The sequence below is a fragment of the Staurois parvus genome, unplaced genomic scaffold (genome assembly GCF_062004578.1).
Source record: "Staurois parvus isolate SC_StPar_1 unplaced genomic scaffold, SC_StPar_1.0 ptg000090l, whole genome shotgun sequence".
NCBI lineage: Eukaryota > Metazoa > Chordata > Amphibia > Anura > Ranidae > Staurois > Staurois parvus.
Genome location: NW_028317886.1, coordinates 2,331,435 through 2,354,125, shown reverse-complemented (window position 1 = coordinate 2,354,125; position 22,691 = coordinate 2,331,435). Strand labels below are relative to the sequence as shown.

Below are 22,691 nucleotides of genomic sequence, written 5' to 3'. Positions count from 1 at the left end.
GCAGTTGCTGGCCGGCACAGTGGGATGCCACATTCTGATGGATTATTAAGAGCCTGTTATTTCCTCCATCTTGTAAGTGTTTTTAACCATTCATTTTATTTTAACCATAAAAGCCAATTTGGAGTTACCTCTTCTGGGTTGAATGATGGCCAGCAATGTTCAACCTATTGCCAGTGATCCCAGGCTGTCATGGACCCACCCCCTAGGGGAACATTATTATGCAGCTTAGGCTCATGGTACTCTTGGACTGAGCAGCAATCACATGTCATTATGTGAACGATACTTAATCCAGGAGTAAGGACTGCCTGTTGTTGGAATTGTAAGAGAACAAGAAGGATCCATGATATTGATGTGCTGGCCAGGAGACTGCAGGATTAAAGGTATGTATTAAACACCTTTTTAAAAGTGTCAGGGCATCAAAGAGGGGAGGGGGAGGTTAGAGACAGAAGGAAAGATAAGCTGGAGTTCTGCTTGAACTACCTGTGGGCTTCTTATATATCATTAGGACTGCAATATTATCAACATTACTGGCTCTGTTTGGGTATTCTTACTTATATTTTTTGTTCCTGCTACTCATGTTGCTTTACAAAATCCAGTGAGGAGTATAAGGTTACCCTATAAATGTCTTGGCAGGTGTATAGACCAGGGAAGTGCTTTCTACCAGAATCCCCAAGACGCAAAATAAATCATTAGATAATTTTTCCAGCACTTGTGTAGTAAAAATTTGGAGTTTATTTATGTGACTGTAAACGTGAGTTTATTTATGTGACAATTTAATCTTCACATGTTTGATGGGACACATTTTCAAGATTTATTTTGTATATAGAAAAAGATTTCCTTCTGTGGCTTCCTGTGTATTAGGGATGGTTGTCAACCTTCCTGTCATAGAACTGGTAAGATTGAGCTTGTTTTTACCATCCACCAGATTACAGATGTGCTTCATATATAAACCACCAGACTAAAGGTCTATTTTATACAACAGCCCCCAGATTACAGGTCTAATTTGTGCATCATCCACAAAACTATGGGTCAACCCTATATACACCAAACAACTGGTAAAGAAAACTGTGTGCAGTTAGGCCTCTGGAAAGTATCTCTCGATGCCTCTCTAGCATAGCTATAGGAAGAATTTATCAAAGTTTCTAACTTTCCACACTCAACCCCAACTAGCCACTATGTCTGGGAATTATGAAGAATCTTCATAAAGTGAACACACAGCAATACAAATTGTACAGAGTTTCTAACCCTTCCTGTCAATTTTGTATGGATTTTCAATTTATGGGCAGTTAATAAATATACAGGTTTTAAAGGCCAACTTAGGCCAACATTTTTTTTAAATTTTGGATAGTACTAAAATAGTCTAGTATTTTGTCATATGTCAATGTTGTCTGTGATGCCACTAATGTAGATTTCATCTAACTTCCTGTGTCACAACCAAGACAGGGAGCGAGGGCGCACAGTAAATAAATAATAAGCACTATTCATTTGCACTTTTTCTATATCAACCACATAAGAAAGGACAAGCAGAGGGCATAGGACTAGTCAACAATATTGCCTGTAGCCTTTCTGAAACTGATCTTTCCTTTGTTACTGACTTTCCATGTATTGTTCTGCACTAAAATTATGTATGGAGGTTGCTAACTGGGTAAAGGCAGGGTTTTGTTTCCTCGTGTATGAGTCTTCAGAAAGGAGAACAGTGAGCAACACAGTAGTGACATCACCAATCTCCTAAGATTAGCTGTGAGCAGGGGCGGACTGACAACACATGGACAACTAACAACTCATGAAAAAGCCAAGGAAAGGTACCAGGGGCATCTCATAGGGCCCCCTAATGACCCCGGGCCCTCAGGCAGTGCTCAAATGGTCAGTCCGCCCCTGGCTGTGAGAAGCAGTAATGCCTTAGATATGACACTGCATGTGTACAGCTATAAGGCTATAGACCAAGGAATGTCTAGACCAGGGGCGGACTGACAACTCATGGGGCCCCCGGGCAATAGGGGATCATGGGGCCCCTGTGTCCTTGTCCAAACTCAAAAAAGCCTATGAAAAAGGTACCAGGGGCATCTCATGGGGCCCCCTACTGACCCCGGGCCCTCAGGCAGTGCCCGAGTGCTCAAATGGTCAGTCCGCCCCTGGTCTAGGCACTCAAGTACTGGAAATTGCACTGTTATCTTTCATAAGGGATTAAGAACAATTATGTAATTTTTTTCAGGGTACTGCTTATGTACAATTAATGTTTTTATATCTCCCATATAACATAACAAAGCTGCACTTTAGGTCCAGTTTAATATGTACAGCATTATGTATATTCTATGACTGCAACAAAATGAAATAATTTTTTTTTGCATTCACAAAGTATATATTTTGTTCCAACAACAATTAGGAAGTTCATTTATAACGTTCACGCTGGTATGTGTTCACATCAAATCAGGTTCAAGAAAAGCAAAGATAAGAGACTGCTTAAAGCAGAACTACAATGTACCTGAGCAACACAAACCAAAACACTATTTAATTCATTTGTAATATTCAAAGCAAACTCACCCATCCATCCATGTCTCTATGCTTTATTTTGCTGAGAAATACTTTGAAAAACATCCCCTAGTATTTCTGGCCGTGGCCATGTTGAGTAAGGGCAGATGATTTGTGTAGCATTGACTTCCTGGAATCCATCTGCCCTTAGCTCAGGCATAGAGGAGCAGGAGGGTTTGCTTAGCTCTCCTCCCCTTCAGAAGACTCATGGGATGAATTACATAATTTGTCTAGGCAGAAAACCAGGAAGTAACTGAAGAAATGTAAACAAATAGTTGGAATCCATCTGCCCTTAGCTCATGAATGCAGGCAGGAGGTTGTGCTTGGCTAATAAATCTCCTCCTCCCTTCCTAAAGGCATCTGGGATATATGATGTCAATTACCTAGGCCTGAAAACCAGGACATAACTGAAGAAATGTAAAAATTTTTTAAAACAAGTAAATATGATATACTTTCCTATCTATTTACTAATGCTAGCAACATAGAGACTAAAAATAGTCGATGTCGATTGAGAGAGTGAAGTTCTACTTTAAGGTTTTCAATTGAACACAGGACAGGGTGTTTCATATGTATAAAAAAGGAAAACATTAACATAAATCTAAGCATTCACTCCTAATTATATTGGTAGTATCAGAGTAGGTAAAACATTTTGTCCTTTTGTAACACAGTATTTTCATCTAACTCATCTAAGAGAACATAAAAGAAAATTACCACATTCCACTGAGCCAACTTTCCTGGATCCTGTCACTTCATTTCCATATCTGTCAACGCACCAGCACTGACCAATACTAACATGACATTGAGTTGATTTATAATAGCCATCTTCATCACATGCTGGAATGTAGCGTCCTTTAGAAACAAAACATTTGTAATATATAGCGTTACAAAATGAGTCAGATTTTTTGGCAAATTATAATGATTGACTTTAGAAGCATGTAGGACAAATGGATTTTTAACAGTTAATATACTTTATATAAAAAAGATGGTTACATTATTATAGTACTACATTGGAAATGAAACATTTTCCTTTAACATGTATAAGCTCTTTTAGCAAGGCCAACATTTTATACAGACTTGGAAATGCAGGAATGGAAAATACAGTTACTATTCTGCTTCACTTCCTGCATAGACTGTGCACTAATACCCCAATCAAAAACTCAGTTTCAAAGTTCAAAGTACATGCAAAGAAAATGCAGGATAAGACACTTGTGTGTCACCGTCACATGTCCAGATACTGAAGTGCCTTGAATTGACAAGTCTGTACATTGATTTTTCATCTGTAAGCAGATAATGAAAGACGGCCAGTCTGGGGATGTGTTCTATGGTAAACCATACATGAAACACTTTCCTTCGTTCAACCAGTGAGTTAAAAAAAAGAAAATGAATCTAATCCCAGATTCATACATTCAAGGTGGATGGGGGAATCCCTACTGTGGAGCTATTGTATTCCGAGAATGGGAAAGCTTCCCTGGTTTCAGAATACACTCATCAACACCCTTCGCTATAGCCAGTGGCACTGATTGAGTGAATATTTTCCAACAGGCTGGTTGTACAGAAGGCAATTGAGAGATCAACTTCTGTATAACCAGCCTGCCCAAAGATGGATTGAAATTTGAATGGTCCCTGAAGAACTGGCCAAATTTCGATCCATCTATGGCCAGCTTAAGCTAGGTATAGGTACAGCCAGGCACATTGGGAGGGCTTTAAAGTATAAATGTCAGAGTACACAGCACCACTGAACTCAAATTCTATTCAAACCTAGGCAGACTGCAACAAAAAAAATGTACAATTTTCTTTGGGGTCTGTCAGTGTATATACAATGTCATGAGGGCAAGGAAGGAGGACAAAGGGTAACTGCATATGAAAATTATTTCAGATTGAATTTTCATCTATTGTTAGCTTATAGTGGTTGTAAAAGTAATTAAAAAAACAAAAAAAAAAACAAACAGGTTCATGCTCACCTGGAATTGGAATAGAATTGCACAGAGTGGTCCTGAACCTCCTCTTCTCAGGTTCCCCGCTGTAGCTCCTGGCTCCTCCCTTCTGTCCAGTGCCCAATAGAAAGAGGCTTCTTGTGCGTGCTTGCTCCTGAGCCCTGCTGTTTGCATCCATTGGCACAGACAGCAGGACGTAGCCCCACCCCCACCTCCCTTTTCAGTGGGTTTTATTGACAGAAATGGGAACCTATGACTCCCAGAGACCCAGCAAAGCCTGTGAGATCTAAAGGGAGAGAAAAGCTGCAGAGTGCTCGATTGAATGAGGGCTCGGGTAAGTAAAAGAGGAGGGGAATGCATTATGGGTAAAAAATGGTTAGGCTATATAACCACTTTAAACGTTGAAAAATGATGACGTCATCATTTCATTTCTATAAAAATTTTGAAGTAAAAGCAGAAATATGTGTAGGGGATATATGATAGACATACAGTTGCATGCTAAAATGAGGGCATTCCCGCCCAAAATTTTGTTAATTTCGTATGTTAAAAGTAGCAAACAACTATTGCTTCCATCATTCAACCATGTGCAAGCAAAAATACTCTATTTTTTTCTTTCTGCATGTGATTGAGTAATCTTGCAAAGTTAATTTTTACCACATTTACTAAGCTAAGAGAAAATTCAGTTCTTGCAAACTGAACAGCTGAACTGGGTGCAAGGGTTCAAGCAGGTACCTGGAAACCAGAAACAAGCTACTAAAAGTAATGAGGTACATAAATACCCAAAGTGTGTAAAACATGTAAGGTCAGGAAAATGCAATGAGCCAGGAAGTGTTAGGGATAGAAACTAACAAATGTAGACATTTGAATGAGTTATACTTTAAGCTGGGTTGATTACTGGTGGATCCATATTTTTCCCAGAAGCGAATCAACAAAACTACATGAATATGACCATAGGGGAAGGTCAAGCCCAGGCAGATCACCTCACCACTATCAAGAAGAGTAGGGATAAGCTTCAGTTTCAGTTGAAAATGAATTTGACCCAAGCCTAGCCTGTTTGCAGTTTGGTGAATGGATGAACAAAATGACCATATTTGGCAGTGGTATAACTAAAGCTTCTAAACAACAGCAATTGTAAACAAGCTAGCAAGGATCCTGGGTGAGGTTATTTTGCTCTATGATGTCACCCAGGTTTAACTGCTCTGTATGTACATCCCACAGTCCTGGGGAGCAATTATTTGTGATGGGAGTAATGTTGGTGCAACATCATCACAACGGGTCTCAACAATGTAAACCCACCACCACAATGACCTGCTGCCACAATGATGCTGCCTCCTGTGGCTACTCCTATCACAAATGACAACTTCATGACAGCACTGGAATATAAATATCATGCTGTAAAAAACATTATGATTGACGTTGATCCACATCGCTGGGTGACGTGATTGACATTATATTTGCATCAGGGGACATTATTTATTTCTGTGGAGCCGGTGTTTTTATTTACCATTTACTTCTTTGTGAATGAGTTACAAGGGGTATGTACCTCATAATCATTTATGAGGGGAGTCCAGATATCTGGGGCTGGATATCAAGAGGCTATTCTATATGAGACTGCCAGATTCTGATAAATCCCCACTGCAGAGCCCCATATCCTTTTTGGGGCACAGAGTGTTGATGCAAGGGATAGGGGTTTGGCTGCCCCTCCCCTCCAAGGTACACTCCCAATGTTGAGGACATCTGGCCCTTTAGAATAAGAAGGCAGCCAGATATCTGGCATCCTCCCTAGGTGAATGATTAAAGGGTATATAATACATAAAACAACCAAGTTGTTGAAAATGTTCTTTAACCTCCCTGGCGGTATTCCCGAGTATAGCTCAGGGTAAAGTTTCAGTACCACAAGCGGTAACCCCGAGCTACACTCGGGAATACCATTCGGCACTGCTCCGCGATCCCTCGATCACTTACCTTGTCCTGCGCTCCCGCGATGTCCCTCCTGCAGTGTCCCCGGCAATGTAATCCGGCGGATGCCGGCATCTGTCTTTTGGGTTCCGTCCCCTGCGAGTGTCGGGACATACGGGGGACGGAACAGCGGGAATTGACAAAAAGTGACATTCACTAAAATCACATAGTAAAACATTACTGTATCAAACCATTTCACATACATTTTGTCCCTAGTGCTTTGTCCTGTGCCCTGCCTGCATTTTTACTGTTCTTATTGCCTGGAAACTGAGAAATGTCCATGGCGTCCAAAAAGCGTCCCTTTAGGTCAAAAGTTGTTTTAGACCAGCTAGAGAACAGCGATAGTAAATCAGAACCACTTGCAGAATTGAGTGATAATAATTTGTGGGGAAATTCATCATCAGACACTGAAAACGATTTTGCGACTTTGCTCAGTGATGTGCGAACTTGGCGCTATATTTCAAATTTCACTGTTTTTGGTTTGATTATATTATTGAATTAAATTTATTATTATTATATTATTTTTTATGATTATTTATTAAATTATAATTTATGATTTTGTGTTTCAAGTTTTATCATACCCGGGATGTTTTCTAGACTCTTGTTCAGACAGATTTCAGTGAGTTATTCATAAGAATTACAGGCCTACAATATAAAACGCCAAATTTCCATGCAAAATAATGGTACCACTTTCAGCACCAAAAATCTGAAATAATCATACCACCAGAGAGGTTAAAAAAAAATAAACAATGTTCCCCAATGTAAATGTGGCCACATGTTTTGTAACCACTACAAAACCTGTGGCCACAAGTATGCTACTCCCATCACAAATGATAGCTCCATGTAACTGCTGATGTAAATCACAGATCCCTGCTTGCAGCTTGCAAACAAAAAACGGTTGATTTACTAAATGCAATTAGACTGTTTACTTTGCAAGGTAAGTTGCATTTTGCAAAGGAATTTTCCCCAGAGCTTAGTGAATGTGGTGAAATTTCACTTTGCAACAAATACCCAAGCAATAAAAAACTTAGCAAGATATTTAAAATAATTATTTTCAATGCTTCCCTTAACAAGATTCAACTGCCACAGACTTCAGTGAGGTTCAGTACTATGTTTGATTTTAGCAGATTTTTTTCCTGAGTTTGCGAACTTACTACCAACCAATGCTGTTTCCCTCATCATTATAGAAAAGGAAATCATTACTCTACATCAAGATCTTGTTACAGAGATTCAGATTAAGAGTGCCATGTTCCTAAAGTTTATTGAAGTTAAATGTTTGAACTCCTAGGCTTATGCTGTCTGTGGATTCTGAAAAAAGCATTTACAAAACCAAAAGTGAGTGGCTATGGTCAGTTAAGTCATATCAGCCACCTTGTGAAGAACATGTAAAAGAATGTGAGATGACATAAAGATCATGTTGTGAAGACATCTAAGCACCTTGCCATCCAGTCTTGTGTTAAACTATGGTGTTTCTTCCTCCAAAGCCCTTCTGTGTTATCATCAACGATAACATGAATAAGGTGCTGAAGGGCAATACGAAAGGTATGCATTTGGGTTTTGAAGGATATCCGGAAGATTTTGAAATATTTGGCTGTTATTTCACAAGTTGAAAGGCATGAAACCAAAACTGAAAGATCCACAGAAAAAGGCAAAGCAAGCTGACTTAAAAATGAATGCAAAGAAAAAGAAAGCACCAGTGAACATTAGCTTCAATCAGCCAGATATTCAGTTTTTTTGGGCAGACAGTAGTGTCACTGATGTCACATCAGCAGTACAATTAATAAGTCAGGGCAGCTTTTGCCCAGCTACAAGCAATCCTAAGTATAAATCAGCTTGGCAGAAAGAATAAAGAACAAATGGGTTTGGGACATGAAATAATAAGAAAAAAATGCTGTTCAGACTACAGATGTTTATCAACATTTCTTCAGCTGCTTCACTAATTGAAATCAGAAGTTGTATTCAGTGCTGAATTATGGATTGAGCATAATTAAGCAGCTAAACGTTAAAAATGATCAAATAATGAGGGCTGGTTCACACTAGAACGTGCCCATTTTTGCTCGCTCCACTTTTGACAGCCTATTATTTTCAATGAGCTGCCGAACGCACAAGAATGCAAAAAAAGTAAGGCACACACTACTCCTAAAAATCGCACCTCATGGTACTGTGCTGCATTTGCAAGATGCGCTTGGGGTCCATTAGTGATTAATAGCACCCATGTGTTTCTAGCAAAGGCAGCGAGTTCCTATGTGGGCACCTTTCCCATCCCTATTCTCCCTATTCTGGTATGATTGGGCCCTTAAAGTGGCCAACAGAAAACTGTACCTCATAACTTAAAGAGAGGGACAAAAAGAAGGAGTGAAAGACAGTAAGGGCTCATTCAAACCAGAATCGCACAGGAACACGGTACGCGTTCCCTTGCAATTCCTGTGTGATTCAGTCTATTCATTTGAATGGGTTGAAATTGCATTGGACTGCACAAAAAAGTAATGCATGCATTACTTTTCATAAATGCACCGCATTAAATCGCATGGCACTGTGGTACAATGTGAACTGGTGCAGACAAATGTAGTGCATTCGATTTCTGTATTTGGGGTGTCGATAAAAATATATTGACGCTGGCAGCAGATCACACAGGCTGTGAATTTTGAGCGCAGTGCAGGAAAGGAGCATGGAATGTGCCTTTCCTGCACCATGTTCTGGTATGAACCGGCCCTTAAATAACTTGCAAAATAGAGTGTGGAGTAGTAGTAGAGAGCTTTACCATGTTAGCCATCAACTAATGCAGATAGTTTGGAGTTTAAGTAATACCCTTTACTGGCTAACTTGTGTTATTAAAAATGCAAGCTTTAGGGATAACTCAGATCCCTAATTTGGCCTTTACACATTTTTCAATATACAGTACATGAGTAGATAGAGGCTTTGCAAAAAAGAAAAGTCAAATTTGAAAATATCCTGTACAAATGATTAAAAAATGTAACAGTTCATACATATGTAAACTTTAAAACTTCAAATGTAAATTAAAATTTACCAAAAACTATCATGCTTTCAGAAATATATCACTATTTTGTCTGATATCTTATGCAAACCAACTAAAAAAAACGAACCTTTTGCTTTTTAATAATATCTTGGCAAATCCTATGAACAAATTAACTCTTTTTCTGATGACCTATAAAGTTTGGTTCCCATAGAAGGCGCTAATGAATTCTTAACAAATTCAGTAAATTAAATGCAGTGTCTTTTTTCTGATATAGCCTAACAAATTTAGTAATCTATAATCTTGTAGAATGTTAATTTGCAGAGAAAATGCTCATAAAATTATTTTTACAATTAGCTAATTTTCATTATTTACTAAAGCTGATATTATGGAATTGAATGTTTAATGATTCATACTAACAGTGGCACCAGACTGGCAGATATCATCTAAAAAAATAGTGGGAGAGGAAACATTGTCTCATTCTCAAATGAATAGGCTGAGTGCTTGGCCTGCCATGATACCCACACAATGTTGACAGTGTAACATATTTGGTGACATAATCCTTTTCTGTATTTCACAGCACAGGAAATTATTCCGTCTCCACTTATTTGCCAAGTTGCAAAATCTCCCTGTGTAGCCATAAGCATCTCTGACTTTTTGAGGAGTTTGTTACCACATACAGTATGTAATTCAAAATACCCAGCTCTGTAAGCTGTGTTGTACATTATATACTCCTGACAACTACATTGTGTAAGCTGCACTATATGCTGCACAACCCTGACTACTGTAATTTGTTAAATGTGCTTTAAGTTACATAAACCAAACCCATCCACTCTGTAAGCTATGCTGTACACTCTACAGCCCTGGCCAAACGTTTTAAGAATGGCACAAAAATTAATTTTCCCAAAGTCTGCTGCTTCAGTGTTTTTAGATCTTTTTGTCAGATGTTACTATGGTATATATACTAAAGTATAATTACAAGCATTTCATATTTGTCAAAGGCTTTTATTGTCGATTACATTAGGTTTATTCAAAAAGTCAATACTTGCAGTGTTGTGCCTTTTTTTCAAGACCTCTGCAATTCACCCTGGCGTGCTGTCAATCAACTTCTGGGCCACATCATGACTGATGGCAGCCCATTCTTGCATTGTCAATGCTTGGAGGTTGTCAGAATTTGTGGGAGGGGGGTTTGTTCACCTTCCTCTTGAGGATTGAGCACAAGTTCTCAATGTGATTAAGGTCTGAGCTTTTTCCTGGCCATGGACCCAAAATTTTGATATTTTATTCCCCAAGCCCTTTAGGTATCATTTTTGCCTTATGGCAAGGTGATCCATCATGCTGGAAAAGGCATTGCTCATCACCAAATTGTTCTTGGATGGTTGAAAGAAGTTGCTCTCGGAAGATGTTTTTGTACCATTCCTTATTCATGGCTGTGTGTGCAAAATTGTGAGTGAGCCCACTCCCTTGGCTGAGAAGCAAGCCCACACATGAATGGTTTCAGGATGCTTTACTGTTGGCAAGACACAGGACTGATGGTAGCACTCACCTTTTCTTCTCCAGACAAGGTTTTTTCTGGATGCCCCAAACAATCAGAAAGGGGATTCATCAGAGAAAATGACTTTACCCCAGCCCTCAGCAGTCCAATCCCTGTACCTTTTGCAGAATATCAGTCTGTCTCTGATGATTCTCCTGGAGAGAAGTGTTTTTTTGAGACCAGGCCATCCTCCAAAAATGTTCACCTCACTGTCCGTGCAGATTCACTCACACCTGCTTGCTGCCATTCCTGAGCATGCTCTGCAATGGTGGTGCCCTGATCCCGCAGCTCAATCAACTTTAGGAGACAGTTCTGGCGCTTGCTGGACTTTCTTGGGTGCTCTGAAGCCTTCTTCAAAACAATTGAACCTCTCTCCTTGATGTTCTTGATGATCCAATAATTGGTAGATTTAGGTGCAATCTTGCCTGTGAATCCCTTCTTGTGCAAACCAATGATGACTGCACCTGATCGTGTATACTTCTGACCACTGTATTCTATACAATATGTTGTAAGCAACATAGTTTTGACCACTGAACTCCGTACACAGTGCTGTACATCACATACTCTGGATTTCTCCACTCTGTAAGCTGTGCTTTAAAATACATACTACTATCCACTGTATTTGACAAACTTTGCTGTATGTTACTTACTCTGGACCACTCTACTTTGTTACCTGTGCTTTCTTTTGCTCTGAACTGATCCACAATATACACTTACAAGTTAGATATTACATACGCTTGATCTGTGTACATCATGTTGTACAGTTTGTTGTATAGATCCACTGTACTCTACAGATGTAGTATACAGTGCTGTATACATGTAGCTGTCAAGGTTATATAGCATATAGTACACCTTACATGTAAATAGCAAATTGTATATCGTGCTTTAAATTGTACTGTAAATCACATACTCCTGACCAAAGTGTTCATTATCTCAACAGTTTCTGGTTGCTAAGTTTTCTCTAACTATTTTAATAATGTTTTCTCATGAGACAAACTGTTAACTTTATATTCATATTCTCTATGCAGAAAAGCAAACAGCAGTTCTCTGTGAAACACTGTATAATTCTAGCTGTAATCACTGCACAGTTTTAGCAGAAAAAATATGTGACTATGAACTATGGTTTAGGAAAGGTATTGTTTGTTGAGGCACATGCAGGGCTTACCAGCAGGAGAGCTTCAGCAAACAACAAATATTTATTGCGTTTCCGATGTTAGGTGCAGTGTAGCTCACCTTTATCATGGCAACAAAGCATCTAACAAAGGTTAAAAAAATGCCCAATAGTAAAACACCACAGTGTAACTGCACCACCCAAAGTGAATCTAAAAATGGTGGGCAGTGGGGGTAACCCATGGGAATCAGTAAGGTAAGGAACCACCTAACCATACAGTAGCAGTAGACATAGGGCTGGATCACTAACAGAAGTATGAAACAATGAATGCACTATGCCTGGTGTAAGGCTGTGACAGCAGGAAGATAAAATAAAATGGATTACAGTAATCAGGAAGATACTGACATCATGATCATGAGAGCCTCTAGGCAGTAGCTGGTCATTGGCATGTGTACCATCTGGAAGAAATTGCTAAGGAATGGGATGTTTTGATGCTGTCAAACCACACTGCAAACCAGCCTTTCTCAACCTTTTTACTTCATAGGAACCCTTATAATAATTTTCAGGTCTCAGGAACCCTACAAACACTAGTCCATCAGGGGTCAATAGGGAAATGCCGCTTACATTGGTGGTCAGTGGGAAGAATGTCCCTCTTTTAGCCAGCTAAAAAGGTACTTGGTGCTATACTACAGACAAAGTAGTGCTGGACCTGGAACTATGTAGGCGCAGTAAGCTGGGAGGACAATTAGTCACTGCTCAATGAACCCCTAGCAACCTATGGAGGAACCCTAGGTTTCCACAGAACCCTGGTCAAGAATGGCTGCTGTAAACACAAGGCTGACTGGCAGATCACATAGTGCTGTCCAGTGGCAGTAATAAAACAAGTGGCAAAACCATGATACCAAACAACATTAAGACAAAAAAAAGAAGGCTAGCAGGATCAAAACAAAAAAGGGAGAGCTATAATGATATATTCAGTCCCAAGGATAGCCACTGCACCACACTCAAATGTGAACAGGAGCCATTGAAATGAATAGACTTTTCCTTGAGTGTTTTTGAGCTTCGAGCTACAAATTGCTCAAGCATGGATGGAGCCTTAGCAAACCCCTGCAAATATGTACTGATTTCAAAGTGTGCAGAAAGTGCCAGGCCATTTTGTGCCCATCTTGGTGTTCAATGCTAGCTGTTCTACAATAATTTTTTAGGAGCATGTTAGATGAAAAATAGATATAGTAATAATACCAGAATTAGAATTATTTAGAAAAACAAAAAGTTAACTTACCAAGAAGCTTCTTTAATCCTTGCTGCTTCTGAATATTACTGAGCTCAGTTTGGCAAGGAGGATCTATGGCAAACAAAGAACAAACCAATGTTATTACCAATCCATTTGCATTAAAGCAAATGTAAATCTCTGCAGAAAATGGTAAATTCTGCCCCCCAGGAGCTTTTTGCCATAATGTGCAAGCCTGAACAGTATATTTGCACAATATGGCACAAGGCATCCATCATTACCCATTAAATGGGAGGGCCAGAATTACAAAACTTTCATGCATTTGCGTGATGAGACTGTATACTGTGCTGTGCATATGTGACTCAGTGAATACTTATGCTGACAGGCGGGTAGAAACATCTAAGACAGAAGAGATATACATTGTCTTTTCTGTGATAAATAAGCCTACATGTCATCACTTTCTTTAAAAAAAAAAAAAAACCTTTTCCTCTTTAATGCACACTGTAACAGTATATAAGAAATAAGTTCATATGGTATATTTAAAGTATAACTCTACATTTGTTGAAAAAAAAAAAAATCTTCCTATAGGTTGCAAGTATAGTATTTTAACAATCTTTGTCTCAGATTGCTACCTTTTCCTTATAACAGGTGGAGTAAATCTTAGTGTTCTAATGAGGAGAACTGTGACAGTAGGAAAAGCATCTGTTGCCATGCATGTGTCTAGAGACTTTATAAAAATGGCGCATTCGCACTATATGGGCCTCAGTGTCTGTATAAATGAGGCCAACATGTTACTTTGGGGTGATTTACTAAAACTAGAGAGTGCAATATTTGGGGTAGCTGTGCTTGGTAGCCAACCAGATTCTAACTTCAGCTTGTTCAATTAAGCTTTGACATAAAAAACTGGAAGCTGATTGGTTTCTATGCAGAGCTGCAGAAGATTTTGCACTCCCCAGTTTTGGTAAATGAACCCCTTTGTATCAGACGTCTTAGAAATGAGTGAGCCAACCACACAAACAAGAAATGTAAAGAGCTCCTTCAGGTTGCCATACTGCATTGATTTTTTTTTTATTACAGAAAATTACATTGGCTCTAGATGGAGATGGAAAGCTAATTAAAAAAAACACAAAAACATTACAAAATAGTTTGTGTATCAATTTAACATGCAATATTACTTTTTTAAAAATAAGTTTTTTTTTTCTTTAACCACTTCCCCTGGGTGGGACGTCATATAACATCCTCGGATTGAAGTGGCTGAAGTGGTTATACTGGGATGATGTTTGTAGCTGCAGGCATCATCCCAGTAGGTATAACAATTTTTAGCAGCTCATGCTCTTTCATGTAGAAGTGATTTGAGCGGCTATACAGCTACTCGATCACTTCTATAGGTGGTGGAAGGGGGTGTGCTGCCATGGGCTCTCCTGTCCTATTGGGCAGCTCAGCACTGGCCCAACTGGCAGCCATGGCTGCACTATACAGAGAGAGGAACTGACGTTGTTCCTCCCTCTCTGTGAAATCAGAAACTGGAAGCGATGAGGATTTCATCACTTCTGGTTTTGGCTCTTTGTTTACAAGCCATTACCAGCTTGTACAAGTATGTGATTAAACTGATATTGGTTTGATGAGATGCAGTGAAGGCCAGGAAACATCTGGGCTCTAATAGACCCCAGATCTTGCCATAAAGAGGACCTGCCATGCTTATTGCTATCACAAGGAATGTTGTTCATTGCTTGTGATAGAAAAAACATTGATAAAAAAATAAAGGGACAGTGTAAAAAAAGTTTTAAATAAAATAAATAATAATAAGAAAGTTTATAGTGCCCCTGTCGCTCAAGAGCAAATGCGAACTCATACATAAGTCCTACACGCATATGTAAATGGTGATTGCATCACGCATGTGGGGTATTGCTGCGAACATAAAAAAATAATAATCATTTGATCTCTAGACTGTAACTCTAAGCTGGTAACCTGTAAAGCTATTCAAAGCATTGCCTATGAAGATTTTTAGGTACTGTAGTTTGGCATTGTTCCACGGGTGTACGCAATTTGCATGAGAAATTGACAGTATTTACTCGGCATAACATCATCCTTTATATATTGGTTTTATGTGCACTAAAATTCATTAAACTGTATTTAAAAAAATGCATTTGAAAAACTGCTGCGCAAATACTGTGTGACATAGCAAATTGCAACACCCACCATTTGTTCTCTAAGGCCTGAGCTTAAAAAAAATATGATGTTTGGGGTTAAGTAATTTTCTTGCAAAAAATTTAGATTTGAGAAGTTTCAAAATCGGCCTGGGAGTCAGGTGGTTAAGCTCCCTGCTACTCATAGAGATATCATTACAGAAATGTATAGGTATGTGCAGTTTCATTAAAAAAACAAAGGTGAAATAACAGGATGTCTTTAACTTACTATGCAGGTACGTATCCAAACATGACTTGTACTGTATAGGAGATAGTCGGGTGGATTTACTAAAGGCAAATAGACTGTGCACTCTGCAAGTGTTTCACTGATTTTCCTCAGAGCATAAAGAATGTGGTTAAGCTCTGCTGATTTCCATCATTCATCATCATGTGCAAGCAGAAATGCTGTTTTATTTCTATATTTCTTATATTTGTACAGTCTATTTGCTTTAGTAAATCCACCCCCAAGTTCATTAATATTGAGCTTCCACAAGCATTAGAAGTACTTTTGTGAGATATATTCTAAAGAGTGTGAAAATCTCACCACTCAATGAAAGCTTGAAAAAAGACTTCTACTGCATGAGAAATTAGATCTGGTAATGTCAGAGGCAGGTTACAAATTCCAATGACCTTGATGATGCGCGCTCAGTCTCTGATAAGGAGCAAGACTTCCTTTGCATAGCAAATATTACTAGTAATAGAATCTGAATTAAAGGTTAAGGTCGCCTTTTGGAACATGTTACAAGTTGCACCTGTTTTAGGGTGGAACATGCAACATCTTTCAGCAGCTGAAGCCTCTCCCCCCTCCCTGCGACAGAGGGTGGGGGTTCATCTCCCTGCGCCCGCTGTCACAATTTAAAAAAAGTGAGTTTGGGGCTCCGCCCACATGGCCACGCCATTAATTCACAGTTTCCTTTGAATGAATGACTACATGTACTGTCAGCCTTTGTGCCTGACAACTTGTAGTTCTTAATGTACTGTGAGGGCACTGGTGAGCACTCTCATAGTCCATTGAGCTTCCTGGACTGCAGTAACTGCCTGCTCATCTGCAAGAGCCTGACATTGCACCCGCAATCTACTTATCACAGGTTCAATGATTTACAGGTTCCCAAGAAAGAAAATAATAAATACACATTTTTTACCTGCAAAAAAAAGTACATTTATTGTTTTCTTTTTTATTTGTGAACATATCCTTTAATATTTTATTAAATTTTTCTGTGATGATGTACAGTGCTGTGAAAAAGTATTTGCCCCCTTACTGAATTTTTTTTTCTTTGCATATTTTTTCACACTTAAATTACTCAGATCATCAGACAAATGTTAATATTACACAAAGATAACCCGAGTAAATACAAAATGCTGATTTAATTTATTAAGGCATAAAAGCTGTCTTCAGCTGTCTGGCCTTATGTGAAAAAGTAATTGAAAAAAAAATGTTTTTTAGTTTCTGTTAAAAAGTTATGGAAAAAAATAATCAGTTCTCATAAATTTAGGCCCAAATGTATTCTGCTACATTTATTTGGTAAAAATAACCAAAACCATTGTATATTATTTAGTTTGTGTGAAAGTTATAGTTCTGGCAGTTGTGGCTGCAATCTTTCTTGGTCTACCTGTACTTGGCTTGGTATCTAGAGGTCCCTGAATTTTCTACTTCTTAGTGGAAGTGATGACTGCATATTGAAGGCTTTGGACATATTTTTATGCCCTTTTTCATCTTTATAAAGTTCCATTACCTTGTTACGCAGGACTTTTGACAGTTCTTTTCTGATCCCCATGGCTCAGTATCTAGCCTAGTCAGTGCTTCCACGTAAGAGATAACAAACTCATTGACTAGTTATACACTGATACTAATTGCAATTTAAAAAGCCACAGATGTGGGACATTAACCTCTAATTGGCACTTTAACCCGTGTGTGTCACCATGTGTGTCACCTTGTGTCTCTGTACCAAGGCCAAACATTCCAGGGTATGTAAACTTTTGATCATGGCCATTTGGGTGATTTCTGTTATCATTATGATTCAAAAAGGAGACAAACAACTATTTGATTATAAATGGCTTCATATGATCATCATCCTTCAATAAAAGAGCATTTTTTGGCATGATCAGTCATATTTTCAATATCAATATCAAAATTTCACAATTTCTGCCAAGGTATGCAAACTTTTGAGCACAACTCTCTCTCTCTCTCTCTATAAATATATATACATTTTTTTTTTTCATTTGAAAATTGATCATTACTGATGTACCGGCTGCCTATCTCATTTTCCTGGGGTCCGAAAATGCCAGGACAGTACAGCCCTCGGCCTCTCAAATGACCCCTTTTTAAAACATGGACAGCTCAAGGTATTTAGTAAGAGGCATGTTGAGTTTTTTGACGTTGTCATTTTTTGTCACAGTTTTTTTAGAAAATAAGATCTCACTAGACTAGCAAAATTTCTCTTTAGATCTCTCATTCGTGAAGTTGCTGGCACTTAACTATGGTTAGTTTGTTTAGTTATAGATTTTTGTTGAATGAAAAATTTTTTTTTCACAAAGTTGTTATTTTCACAACTTATTTATACACACATTACAGGTATACTTACAATTAAACCCCATAACACATTCTGCTATGCCTCCCATGTATGGGGATACCACGTGTGAGACTTTTTTTTTTACAGCCCAGCCACATAGAGGGGCCCAAAATCCAAGAAGCACCTTCAGGCATTCCAGAGGCATACATTACACATCCATTTTTTTGACTACCTATCACATTTTAGGAGGCCCTGAAGCATCAAGACAGTTGAAACACCCACAAAATGACCCCATATTCGTTAGCAAACACTCCAAGGTATTTTCTAAGTGGCATAATAAGTCTTTTGAAAATGCCATATTTTGCTACACGTTTTTGGAAAATGCAGAAAAGAATATGAAAATATATTTTTATGCAAAGTTGTCAATTAATAAGATATTTCTAACACACATCATATGCATGCTTAGAATTACACCCCAAAACACATTCTGCTAATCCTCCTGAGTATGCGAATTCCATATGTGAGACGTTTTCACAGCCTAACCACACAGAGGAGCCTGAAATCCAAGAAGCACCTTAAAGCTTTCTAGGGGCATAAATTACACATCCTATTTTCTGACTACCTATTACATTTTTAGAGACCCTGCAGCACAGGGACAAAGGAAACATCCATAAAATGGCCACAATAGTTTTTGGAAAATGCGGAATGAACATTAAAACAATTTTTTTATACAAAGTTTAGTAAGATGTTTCTCACATACAGCATGGTCACACTTAGGATTACAGCCCAGAACACATTCTGTAACTCCTTCAAGGTGAGCAAACAAGCACAGGATTGGTCCAGGCAACAGGCAGAATTGTGGGCAATTAACTGGCCAGGGTTAGTACAGGCAGCAGGCAAAAGCAACATTGCACTGGTGTCATGGTGATCAGGAACACTGTTGCCAGCCGCACTGGTCTGGTGACAGTGGGACTTGTGTAGCGGCAATCAGAATCACTGTTGCTGGCTTACACTGGTCTAGTGACACTGGGGACAAGCATGGCAGCAATCAGGAACACTTCTGCTGACTTACACTGGTCTGGAGACACTAAGGCTGGTGTGGCGGTGATCAGAAAAATTGTTGCTTGCTGCATTAGTTTGGTGTGGTGGTAATCAGTAACACTGAATCTAGCTATACTAGTCTGGCGACACTGTGGCTGGTGTGGTGGTTATATGAAAACTGTGACTGGATGCACTATTAGGGTTTGTTCACAAGTGAAGCTGAGGAACAGTAAAACCACATTTCTACCACCCCTCAACCACTACCCGCTTTAGCTGCAAAGGCAGCAACTGGAGGTGTACATGTGCAGTGGCTGTCATGCTTTGCTTCCAAGCTGTGTCAAGAATTATAACCCCTGTACACCAGCCGATTGTGACCATTTAAGCAAATAGGGTTGCTTGTGCAGGGTCCAAGGGCTGTCAAACGCTCTCTGAAGAGCCATCCCAACAGGCTCTTCAGAGAGCATCACACAAGTCTTTATAATGACATTATGACTGCTGTGGCAGTGATCAGGGACACAGTAACTGGTGTTGTGGTGATCAGGTGCACTGTGATTGCTGTGGCAGTGATCAGGGATACTGTAACTGGAGTGGCAGTGATCAGGGATACTGTAAATGCTGTGGCAGTGATTAGGGATGATGGTTCTGGTGTGGCAGCGATCATGGACACTGTAACTGGAGTGGCGGTGATCAGGGATACTGTAAATGCTGTGGCAGTGATTAGGGATGATGGTTCTGGTGTGGCAGCGATCATGGACACTGTAACTGGAGTGGCGGTGATCAGGGATACTGTAAATGCTGTGGCAGTGATTAGGGATGATGGTACTGGTGTGGCAGCGATCATGGACACTGTAACTGGTGTGGCAGTGATCACGGACACTGCGACTGGTGCAGTGATGATTAGGGACACTGTGATTGGGTGGCAGAAATTAGGGACACTGGGCTCCATTCATACAAAGTTGTATCTTCATCTTTAAAATTTGTGGCACATTACCTCATAGAGTTTTTAAAAAATGTTTTTTCAATTCACAAAAAAACACTGCTAAAATAAGACATGGGGTATTTCATCAAAATATGAGGTATTTATCTCATGAAACCATGCAGTATTTTATCTCATATGATGTCCCGTGGGATTGATACAGTGGAGAAGAATTAGAACCCTTGTCAGTTTTTATTGCTAATACAGAGGTAAAATGGCTTAAACCGTAGAAATGTGCCAACTCACTAAGTCAGTGCGGTCCTTGCAGCATATGTATTATTACAAAGGAAAATAGGTTACTGGAATACCAGTCAAATGGAAGCTGCTTTCACAGGCTACATATGGTGTATCAAAATCAACTAAGTTAAATTAGGGAAATACAAAATAACTTTCTAAATGTCAACTACTGAATGAAAATAGTATAAAGAATCACACACATATATAAATACCCTTTTTCTACAACGTTGTCTGTTTTTATTGGTGGAAGAAGGATATACGGTATATATATATATATATATATATACTGTATATATGTGATTTTTTTATATTATGTTCTTTCAATATTTGACATTTAGAAAGATATTTTGTATTTACTTAAAGTATAACTAAAAGAAAACGTTTTGTTTGTTTTGGATAGTGTGGAGAGGAATTAGAACACCTATTAGGTTTTTTTTGCAGTCTGTGCTTCCATTAGGGAGATTTCCCCTCTCTCTTTGTCCTGTTACCATTATCATGAAGGTAAATTTCCCTACAGGGACAAAAAATTACAGGGGTTCTAACCCTCCATTACTCTATCCAAAATGAAAAATAAAGTTTTGTCTTTACAGTAGTTACACTTTCAAGCAACCTTTATCAACCATTTCAACACAGAGGAACCCTTGAACTATTTTTTTCGTGTCTCTGGAAACCCTTGCTAAAATGTACTATATCTACAACTCATGATACATTAGAGTGAAGAATGCTCCTTATACAGTGCCTGTGGCCACTGCGATTATTTACCCAATATAGATAGCTAAAAAAAGATCAATTATGTCAATGGGAACCTGTCAGTTAGAAGATATCTCTAAAAATAATTGTAAAGTATCCCCACTACATATTATTTATTATTATTATTATTATACAGGATTTATATAGCGCCAACAGTTTGCTCAGCGCTGTACATTATAATGGGAGACAGTACACAAGACAGTACAGTAACAATACGATTCAATACACGAGGGGTTCGAGGGCCCTGCTTCTTGGAGCTTACAGTCTAGGAGGGAGGGGATAGTGGTACAGGAGGAAATAGCTGTGGGGGGTGGAGTGGTAGGAAGAGTGGAGGCGTTCAGTAATTAGCTGAGGGCGGGGTAGGCTTCCCTGAAGAGATAGGTTTTTAGAGTGCGCCTAAAGGTGAGGAGAGTAGGTGATAGTCTGATGGATTGGGGTAGGGAGTTCCAGAGGATGGGGAAAGCCCTGGAGAAGTCCTGGAGACGGGCATGGGAGGAGGAGACCAGGGAACTAGAGAGTAGGAGGTCTTGTGAGGAGTGGAGAGTATGTTTTGGGTGGTATTTGGATACCAGATCGGTGATGTAGTTTGGGGCATTATTATGAACAGCTTTATATGTTAGCATTTTGAATTTTATCCGTTGGGAAAGCGGAAGCCCGTGGAGGTATTGGCAGAGAGGGGTGGCGGATACGGAGTGGTTAGTAAGGTGGATGAGTCTGGCCGCAGCATTCAAGATAGACTGAAGATAGACTGGGATAGCCTGCGATGAGGTAAAGGACATACACTATATTGCCAAAAGTATTGGGGCACCCCTCCAAATAATTGGATTCAGGTGTTCCAATCACCACCATGGCCACAGGCACCCAGGCATGCAGACTGCTTCTACAAACATGTGTAAAAGAATGGGTTGCTCTCAGGAGCTCGGTGAATTCAAGCGTGGTACCGTGATAGGTTGCCACCTGTGCAATAAGTCCATTCATTAAATTTCCTTGGTACTAAATATTCCACATCAACTGTTACTGGTATTATAGCAAATTTGAAGCAATTGGAAAAAACTCATGTATTTCAACAACTCAGCCATTAAGCCATTAAGTAGTAGGCAACGTAAAAATGACATAGCGGGGACAGCACATGCTGAAGCACACAGTGCGCAGAAGTCACCAACTGTCTGCAGAGTCAATAGCTACAAACCTCCAAACTTTGTGTGTCCTTCAGATTAGCACAACAGTGCATAAAGAGCTTCATGAAATGGGTTTCCATGGCCGAGCAGCTGCATCCAAGTGCAATGCAAAGCGTCGGATGCAATGGTGTAAAGAATGCTGCCACTGGACTCCAGAGCAGTGGAGACATGTTCTCTGGAGTGACGAATCACACTTCTCTGTCTGGCAATCTCATGGACGTGTCTGGGTTTTGTGGTTGACAGGAGAACGGTACTTGCCTGACTGCATTGTGCCAAGTGTAGTGTTTGGTGGAGGGGAGATTATGGTGTGGAGTTGTTTTTCAGGGATTGGGCTTGGCCGCTTAGTTCCAGTGAAGAGAACTCTTAAGGCATCCGCATACCAAGACATTTTGGACAATTTCATGCTCCCAACTTTGTGGGAACAGTTTGGGGATGACCTCTTCCTATTCCAAAATGACTGTGCACAGTGCAAAAAGCAAGGTCCATCAAGACATGGATTGGGGTGGAGGAACTTGACTGTCCTGCACAGAATCCTGACCTC

General features: G+C 39.4%; 1 protein-coding gene across 3 annotated transcripts in view; it reads right to left on the bottom strand.

Moving 5' to 3' along the window:
- Positions 1 to 22,691, bottom strand: part of SPOCK3 (SPARC (osteonectin), cwcv and kazal like domains proteoglycan 3) — a 526,000-nt gene that overhangs the window by 5,308 nt on the left and 498,001 nt on the right. For all 3 annotated transcript variants that reach the window (XM_089670354.1, XM_089670355.1, XM_089670353.1), the window contains 2 exons: positions 13,324 to 13,386; positions 3,241 to 3,378 (listed from right to left, as the gene is read on the bottom strand). In XM_089670354.1, coding sequence (XP_089526480.1) covers positions 3,241 to 3,378; positions 13,324 to 13,386 — 201 coding nt within the window. The remainder of the gene's footprint in view (positions 1 to 3,240; positions 3,379 to 13,323; positions 13,387 to 22,691) is intronic.